Source organism: Oncorhynchus masou, unplaced genomic scaffold (genome assembly GCF_036934945.1).
Source record: "Oncorhynchus masou masou isolate Uvic2021 unplaced genomic scaffold, UVic_Omas_1.1 unplaced_scaffold_4226, whole genome shotgun sequence".
In the NCBI taxonomy this organism is placed as follows: Eukaryota; Metazoa; Chordata; class Actinopteri; order Salmoniformes; family Salmonidae; genus Oncorhynchus; species Oncorhynchus masou.
In genome coordinates, this window is record NW_027010622.1 from 18782 (window position 1) to 28341 (window position 9560).

A 9560-nucleotide genomic window follows, 5' to 3' on the forward strand; every position below is an offset into this window, starting at 1 on the left:
ACTACGAAATAATAATTACGTGCTTGACTAACACCATACAATTTCGGAAAATGTTTTCATACCATCTTTTTCCTCATCCATCAGTGATATCAACAGACCAAGTGGAGAGCTGCCATCTTGCTGGAGGGGGTAAAGCTAAAAACCTGTTCTATTCGCCCAAGTCCCCTGATTGGCTCAGCCCCCATGTCAGACAGTCGAGTAAAAAAAATAAAAATAAAAACTCATTCTGCAAACTAGAAGCCTGTTTATATGTATTTTAAGGTGGTTTTTCATAGCAGAGTACTTTGACTATGTTACGCAAACTGCACGCAGGTTGGCAGGTCTGCAATACTTTTTGACAAGAGCCTGCATAGGGCCCTGATCTAAAGTAGTGCACTATATAGGGAATAAGGTCCCGCTTGGGGTCAAAAGTAGCGCACTATATAGGGAATAGGGTCCCGTTTCAGACAAACTTTGTTTGTGAAAGAACAAAACGAAAGGAGGGGAAAGAGCTGAGTGACTTCAGTTAAACCAGTCCACGGTAGAGCTTCTTCTGGGAACAGGAAATAAGAGCTACAAATGTCAACAGCATCCAAATCACCAGTCAAAGAAATAACACGTTGATGTGGTGCGTGGATCCAACTCCAGATGGGAATAAAAAGCAAAAAAACAAAACAAAAATGATAGAACCAAAAAGGAAACAACAGAATCTGACCCCGACATTCTCAAAGAGTTACGCCAACAACATTGATTTCAACAACAGTAACAACAACAAGGACCTTGACAGAGAGAAAGAGCACACGGACTCAATAAAAATTTAAAATAAACTTTGGTCCATTAAAACAGACGAAAACTTCTAAAAGAAAAAAAGTTTTACAATCAAAATATTTATTAGTTATTTTTTCTGTACAAGTTTCAAACCATCATTACATGGGTTATTTACAAATGCACAATCTGTCTGTAGAAAATAATTTAAAAAAGCAAGTCTGTGTACGATGTAATAAACACTTAAAAACAAAAGCTGAATTTAAATGTTTGTTTTTTTTCCTTCTCCTGTTGTTTTGTAACCCTGCTCGACGAGGGAGGTGCAGAGAGATGGTCGACTCCATAGGGAACATCAGGAGGGCAGAGAGATGGTTGACTCCATAGGGAACATCAGGAGGGCAGAGAGATGGTCGACTCCATAGGGAACATCAGGAGGTGCAGTGAGATGGTCGACTCCATAGGGAACATCAGGAGGGCAGAGAGATGGTTGACTCCATAGGGAACATCAGGAGGGGCAGAGAGATGGTCGACTCCATAGGGAACATCAGGAGGGCAGAGAGATGGTCGACTCCATAGGAAACATCAGGAGGTGCAGAGAGATGGTCGACTCCATAGGGAACATCAGGAGGGCAGAGAGATGGTCGACTCCATAGGAAACATCAGGAGGTGCAGAGAGATGGTCGACTCCATAGGGAACATCAGGAGGGCAGAGAGATGGTCGACTCCATAGGGAACATCAGGAGGGCAGAGAGATGGTCGACTCCATAGGGAACATCAGGAGGGCAGAGAGATGGTCGACTCCATAGGGAACATCAGGAGGGCAGAGAGATGGTCGACTCCATAGGGAACATCAGGAGGGCAGAGAGATGGTCGACTCCATAGGGAACATCAGGAGGTGCAGAGAGATGGTCGACTCCATAGGGAACATCAGGAGGGGCAGAGAGATGGTCGACTCCATAGGGAACATCAGGAGGTGCAGAGAGATGGTCGACTCCATAGGGAACATCAGGAGGGCAGAGAGATGGTCGACTCCATAGGGAACATCAGGAGGGCAGAGAGATGGTCGACTCCATAGGGAACATCAGGAGGGCAGAGAGATGGTCGACTCCATAGGGAACATCAGGAGGGCAGAGAGATGGTCGACTCCATAGGGAACATCAGGAGGGCAGAGAGATGGTCGACTCCATAGGGAACATCAGGAGGGCAGAGAGATGGTCGACTCCATAGGGAACATCAGGAGGGCAGAGAGATGGTCGACTCCATAGGGAACATCAGGAGGGCAGAGAGATGGTCGACTCCATAGGGAACATCAGGAGGTGCACCCCTATTTTCTATACACTTCACATAGTGCCCTATATAGGGAATAGTATCCATGCTTGGTCTCTCTCTGGCACGCTCTCCTCTCAGCAGACAGCAGCACCTGGCGCTGACCCAACCTTTACCCAGCCTCGGGCCCTGGCCCCCTGGGGTAAGTGAATGGTCCGGGCCCCCGAGCCTTGGTGGAGCTCCAGGCCTGTCCAGAACAGAATAAGCAGTCAGTGTGCCACTAGGGAGGATAAGGCCAGTCCACTTGGTGTAGGAGGGAGGGAGGGCTGTGGTGTCTACCATAGGAGCTCAGTGGTAAAATAGCTACATGTTGAGAAGTGCTGCTCACACACACACACACACACACACACACACACACACACACACACACGTGGTGCTCTCTACACACATCCATGTTCCAAGTGCCTCACGTTTTCCATCCCTTCATCCCTCCATCTCTTCATCACCGGTAGATGTGCCACTAGATGATCCTTCCTAATCATCGGTCCCCTGACTTCCGGTCCGAGCCTAAAGGTCACGGGTCATATGGGCGTGAGGTCAAAGTCGTCGTTGACCTCCACCAGGGGGATGTAGAACTCGGGTATCTCGAAGATGGAGGTGCACTTGTACACGACTGGCTCCAGCTCCTGGAGTTTCAGCTGCCAATGGAGACGCTGGACAGCATTAAGAGCTGCTGCCTCGTGCTGCTGCCTCATCAGAAGACACGTCTGGGGGGGGGGGTGCGAGAGAGACAGCGAGAGAGAGAGCGACAGAGAGAGCAACAGCGAGAGAGAGAGAGCGACACAGCGAGAGAGAGAGAGAGCGACACAGCGAGAGAGAGAGAGCGACACAGCGAGAGAGAGAGAGAGCGACACAGCGAGAGAGACAGAGAGAGAGACAGCGAGAGAGAGCGACAGAGAGAGCGACAGAGAGAGAGAGACAGCGAGAGAGAACGACAGCGAGAGAGAACGACAGCGAGAGAGAACGACAGCGAGAGAGAACGACAGCGAGAGAGAACGACAGCGAGAGAGAACGACAGCGAGAGAGAACGACAGCGAGAGAGACACAGCGAGAGAGACACAGCGAGAGAGACACAGCGAGAGAGACACAGCGAGAGAGACACAGCGAGAGAGACACAGCGAGAGAGACACAGCGAGAGAGAGAGAGAGAGACACAGCGAGAGAGAGAGAGAGAGACACAGCGAGAGAGAGAGAGAGACACAGCAGAGAGAGAGAGAGAGACACAGCGAGAGAGAGAGAGACACAGCGAGAGAGAGAGAGAGACACAGCGAGAGAGAGAGACACAGCGAGAGAGAGAGAGAGACACAGCGAGAGAGAGAGAGAGACACAGCGAGAGAGAGCGACAGAGAGAGCGACAGAGAGAGAGACCGACAGCGAGAGAGACACAGCGAGAGAGAGCGACAGCGAGAGAGAGCAACAGCGAGAGAGAGCAACAGCGAGAGACACAGCGAGAGAGAGAGAGACACAGCGAGAGAGAGAGAGAGACACAGCGAGAAAGAGCGACAGAGAGAGAGAGACACAGCGAGAGAGAGAGCGACAGAGAGAGCGACAGAGAGAGAGACAGCGAGAGAGAACGACAGCGAGAGAGACACAGCGAGAGAGAGCGACAGCGAGAGAGAGACACAGCGAGAGAGAGACACAGCGAGAGAGAGACACAGCGAGAGAGAGACACAGCGAGAGAGAGACACAGCGAGAGAGAGAGAGAGACACAGCGAGAGAGAGAGAGAGACACAGCGAGAGAGACACAGCGACAGAGAGAGAGAGACAGCGAGAGAGAACGACAGCGAGAGAGAGACAGCGAGAGAGAACGACAGCGAGAGAGACACAGCGAGAGAGAGCGTCAGCGAGAGAGAGCAACAGCGAGAGAGAGCAACAGCGAGAGACACAGCGAGAGAGAGAGAGACACAGCGAGAGAGAGACACAGCGAGAGAGAGCGACAGAGAGAGAGAGACACAGCGAGAGAGAGAGCGACAGAGAGAGAGAGCGACAGCGAGAGAGAGAGCGACAGAGAGAGAGAGCGCGACAGAGAGAGAGAGCGCGACAGAGAGAGAGAGCGCGACAGAGAGAGAGAGCGACAGAGAGAGAGAGCGACAGAGAGAGAGAGAGCGACAGAGAGAGAGAGAGCGACAGAGAGAGAGAGCAACAGCGAGAGACACAGCGAGAGAGAGAGAGACACAGCGAGAGAGAGAGCGACAGAGAGAGAGAGACACAGCGAGAGAGAGAGCGACAGAGAGCGACAGAGAGAGAGAGACAGCGAGAGAGAACGACAGCGAGAGAGACACAGCGAGAGAGAGCGACAATGAGAGAGAGCAACAGCGAGAGAGAGCAACAGCGAGAGAGAGCGACAGCGAGAGAGAGCGACAGCGAGAGAGAGCAACAGCGAGAGAGAGCAACAGCGAGAGAGAGCAACAGCGAGAGACACAGCGAGAGAGAGAGACACAGCGAGAGAGAGAGACACAGCGAGAGAGAGACACAGCGAAAGAGAGAGAGACACAGCGAGAGAGAGACACAGCGAGAGAGAGACACAGCGAGAGAGAGAGACACAGCGAGAGAGAGAGACACAGCGAGAGAGAGAGACACAGCGAGAGAGAGAGAGACACAGCGAGAGAGAGAGAGACACAGCGAGAGAGAGAGAGACACAGCAGAGAGAGAGAGACACAGCGAGAGAGAGACACAGCGAGAGAGAGAGACACAGCGAGAGAGAGAGACACAGCGAGAGAGAGAGACACAGCGAGAGAGAGAGACACAGCGAGAGAGAGAGAGACAGCGAGAGAGAGAGAATACATCAAATATTAAACAATTTGTCAATTGGATGACACTGGATGTGTTTGATTCACTAAAGGAATACATTTCACATTTGAGGTTGTTTCTGAAATATTGACGGTTCAAATCATCTTAAAACTCATGTGGTTATTATATAGGATGGATGATCCATGCCATTGGCTACATGCTCAAAAATGTATTTCCAGATTGCAGCCACTACGGATATTCTTTTTCAGAGGTATCTTACCTTGAGTTTATCAAACTTGTCGTCCACGTCTTGTAACCAGGACATAAACTGGCGGGCGTTGAAACGATCCCGCACCGACGTCTTGCCATCTTGGTCACCCTGGAAACCAAAACAAAACACACAAACGTAAACATCATTAGTACAGCGTTTCTCAGAACTTTGAGTTCTGTTAAAACATTTGATTAGTTGATTGTGGCCAACTTATCCATTCATTCAGAAATAAACGTGACTGACGTGCCAAACTTACTGATTCTACAGCGCGTGACATCATGCCACTTGCCTGGGCATCCTGAGGCATGTTATACACTTCGGCGTCCAATAGCACGGTGCATGCACTGAACGGGAGCCGTCTGATTGGCTAGCGTCTGGCGGCCCGGTAGTGGACTCGTAACACTTCCTGCTCGTTGGAAACAATCAACTTTTCCTGAAAAAGAGGGAGTGGAGTTGGACTAGAATAAGGAGACAGGAGTGTTGTAATTCATTAGGATGAAGGGGCATTTTGAGTTAGACGAGAATAAGGAGACAAAGCACAGACGATGATGAAACTAAAGCATCTCCTTGAATTTTAAATGAAAAACAATATTCAATGTTAACTGTTTATAAAATAACTAAATACAGTTCAACATTATTGACACTTGATAAACGATGACAGTTAAATTAATAAAAATTAGCTCATATATATATATATATATATATATATATATATATATATATATATATATAAAATAATAAATATCATACCAGTCAAGTTTGGACACACTTTATTTTTTTAATAAAGAAAAATAAATAAACTATTTTATACATTGTAGAATAATAGTGAAGACATCAAAACTATGAAATAACACATACGGAATCATGTAGCAACCAAAAAAGTGTTAAACAAATCAAAATATATTTTATATTTAAGATTCTTGAAGTAGCCACCCTTTGCCTTGATGACTACATTCCCTCAACCAGCTTCACCTGGAATGCTTTACCAACAGTCTTGAAGGAGTTCCCACATATGCTGAGCACTTGTTGGCTGCTTTTCCTTCACTCTGCGGTCCAACTCATCCCAAACCATCTAAATTGGGTTGAGGTCAGGTGATTGTGGAAGCCAGGTCATCTGATGCAGCACTCCATCACTCTCCTTATTTGTCAAATAGCCCTTACACAGCCTGGAGGTATGTTTTGAGTGATTGTCCTGTTGAAAAACAAATGATCATCCCACTAAGTGCAAATCAGATGGGATGGAGTATTGCTGCAGAATGCTGTGGTAGCCATGCTGGTTAAGTGTGCCTTGAATTCTAAATAAATCATGACAGTGTCACCAGCAAAGCACCCCCACACCATCACACCTCCTCCTCCATGCTTCATGGTGGGGACCACACACATGCAGAGATCATCCGTTCAACTACTCTGCGTCTCACAAAGACACGGCTGTTGGAACCAAACATATCAAATTTGGACTCATCAGACCAAAGGACAGATTTCCACCGGTCTAATGTCCACCGCTCGTGTTTCTTGGCCCAAGCAAGTCTCTTCTTCTTATTGGTGTCCTTTAGTAGTGTTTTCTTTACAGCAATTCGTCCATGAAGGCCTGATTCACGGAGTCTCCCCTGAACAGTTCATGTTGATGTTACTTGAACTCGTGAAACATTTATTTGGGGCAATTCTCTGGGTCTTCCTTTCCTGTGGGGGTCCTCAGAGTCAGTTTCATCATAGCGCTTGATGGTTTTTGCGACTGCACTTGAAGAACATTTAAAAGTTTGATATTTTCTGCATTGACTGACCTTCATGTATTAAAATAATGATGGACTGTCATTTATCTTTGCTTATTTGAGCTGTTCTTGCCATAATATGGATGTGGTATTTTACCAAATAGGGCTATCTTCTGTATACCACCCCTACAACTGATTGACTCAAACGCATTAAGAAGGAAAGAAATTCCACAAATTAACTTAACGCTCCCCTGATAATTGAAATGTGACTACCTCACGAAGCTGGTTGAGAGAATGCCAAGAGTGTGCAAAACTGTCATCAAGGTAAAGGGTGAAGAATCTCAAAGCCTCAAATATATTTTGATTTGTTTTAACACTTTGTTGGTTACTACATGATTCCATATGTGTTATTTCATAGTTTTGATGTCTTCACTAGTATTCTACAATGTAGAAAATAGTACAAATAAATAAAAACCCTTGAATGAGTAGGTGTGTCAACTTTTGAATGGTACTGTATGTATGCATGTACACACACTTTTTAAAAAAATGAATCAAACTAATCTAAAGAGACAGTTTAATACTCCAGCATCTTCCCTTGTGAGGATAGCACAGCCTTTTTCTATCACGTTCTATGAGATTGAGACGGAGACTGTAAACACATTGGCACTGGATTTGAAAATAGAGTTCTTTGGTCTACTGGTCCTGGGGCCTTGTTAAGGTCAACGGCATCATGAACTTTACCCAGTACAAGGACAGTTGAACCAAAAACCTGGCTCACCGCCTCTGCCAGGAGGCTGAAACTTGGCTGCAGGTGACTCTCCCAGCAAGACGATAACCCCAAGCACATGTCAAAATCCACAAAGAAATGGTCAATTGACCACAAAAAATCTCAAAAAGGGTGGCAGGTAGCCTAGCAGTTTAGAGTGTTGGGAAAGTAACCAAAGGTTGCTGGTTCACACCCCGAGGTGACTAGGTGAAAAAATCTTGTCTTTGTGCCCTTGAGCAAGGCACTTAAATAAGAGTGTCTGCTAAATGACAGATATAGAAATGTAAAAATCAACATTCTGCAATGGAATTAAAGAGGGTGGAGTATTGCAAACAGGGGAGGGTGCTGGAGTATTGCAAACAGGGGAGGGTGCTGAGTATTGCAAACAGGGGAGGGTGCTGGAGTATTGCAAACAGGGGAGGGTGCTGGAGTATTGCAAATAGGAGGGTGCTGGAGTACTGAAAACAGGAGCCAATCATTTTGACTATATAAACAAAAAATATATATATATTACTTGTTAAACAAAATCAATTGTATTTTTTATTGTATTAGTATAAAATGTTTGTTTTTTAGCATACAATACACACTATATACAGAAGTATGTGGACACCCTTCAAATGAGTGGATTCGGCATTTCAGCCACACCAGTTGCTGACAGGTGTATACAAATCGAGCACACAGCCATGCAATCTCCATAGACAAACATTGCCAGTAGAATGGCCTTACTGAAGAACTCGGTGACTTTCAACGTGGCACCGTCAGAGGATGCCACCTTTCCAACAAGTCAGTTTGTTAAATTTCTGCCCTGCTTGTGCTGGCCGGTAAGTGCTGTTATTGTGAAGTGGAAACGTCTAGGAGCAACAACGGCTCAGCCGTGAAGTGGTAGACCACACGAGCTCACAGAACAGGACCTTAAGAGTGCTGAAGCATGTAAAAAATGATCTGTCCTTGGTTACAACCAACACTCACTACCAAGTTCCAAACTGCCTCTGGAAGCAACGTCAGCACAATAACTGTTCGTCGGGAGCTTCACGAATTGGGTTTCCATGGCTGAGCACCCACGCACAAGCCTCAGATCACCATGCGCAATGTCAAGCGTCGGCTGGATCGGCGTAAAGCAATCAGATGAATGTGGGTTTGGCGGATGCCAGGAGAACGCTACCTGCCCCAATGCATAGTGGCAACTGTAAAGTTTGGTGGAGGAGGAATAATGATCTGGGAATGTTTTTCATGGTGCGGGCCCCTTAGTTCCAGTGAAGGGAAAGTTTAATGCTACAGCATACAATGACATTCTAGATGATTCTGTGCTTCCAACTTTGTGGCAACAGTTTGGGGAAGGACCTTACCTGTTTCAGCATGAAAATGCCTAAACGCACAAAGCAAGGTTAATACAGAAATGGTTTGTTGAGATCGTGTGGAAGATGTTGCCTGAGTCTGCACCTCCACTCCGTCGCTCAAAATCAGTGTCCGACCTCACTAATACTCTTGTGGCTAAATGGAAGCAAGTCCCTCGCAGCAATGTTCCAACATCTAGTGGAAAGCCTTCCCAGAAGAGCGGAGGCTGTTATAGCAGCAATGTTCCTACATCTAGTAGAAAGCCTTCCCAGAGTGGAGGCTGTTATAGCAGCAATGTTCCAACATCTAGTGGAAAGCCTTCCCAGAAGAGTGGAGGCTGTTATAGCAGCAATGTTCCAACATCTAGTAGAAAGCCTTCCCAGAAGAGTGGAGGCTGTTATAGCAGCAATGTTCCAACATCTAGTGGAAAGCCTTCCCAGAAGAGTGGAGGCTGTTATAGCAGCAATGTTCCAACATCTAGTGGAGAGCCTTCCCAGAAGAGTAGAGGCTGTTATAGCAGCAATGTTCCTACATCTAGTGGAAAGCCTTCCCAGAAGAGTGGAGGCTGTTATAGCAGCAATGCTCCAACATCTAGTGGAAAACCTTCCCAGGAGAGTGGAGGCTGTTTTAGCAGCAATGTTCCAACATCTAGTGGAAAGCCTTCCCAGAAGAGTGGAGGA

The 9560-nt window shown here is 46.8% G+C and overlaps 1 protein-coding gene across 2 annotated transcripts; it reads right to left on the minus strand.

The window, feature by feature from the left end:
- Nucleotides 1-1066: 1066 nt before the first annotated feature.
- Nucleotides 1067-5419, minus strand: LOC135534953 (ankyrin repeat domain-containing protein 12-like). Of its 2 annotated transcripts, XR_010454777.1 has the most exons (4): nucleotides 5327-5419; nucleotides 5080-5178; nucleotides 2481-2777; nucleotides 2216-2257 (listed from the first exon to the last, which is right to left on the minus strand). XR_010454777.1 is itself a non-coding variant. In XM_064961731.1 (3 exons), exons 1-3 carry the CDS (start codon nucleotides 5375-5377, stop codon nucleotides 2592-2594), a joined length of 336 nt encoding a protein of 111 aa, XP_064817803.1. In that variant the 5' UTR covers nucleotides 5378-5419; the 3' UTR covers nucleotides 1067-2591. The 2 variants fall into 2 exon arrangements, 1 of the variants encoding a protein (XP_064817803.1); XM_064961731.1 differs by having other exon boundaries at nucleotides 1067-2777.
- Between the last annotated feature and the right edge of the window lie 4141 nt (nucleotides 5420-9560).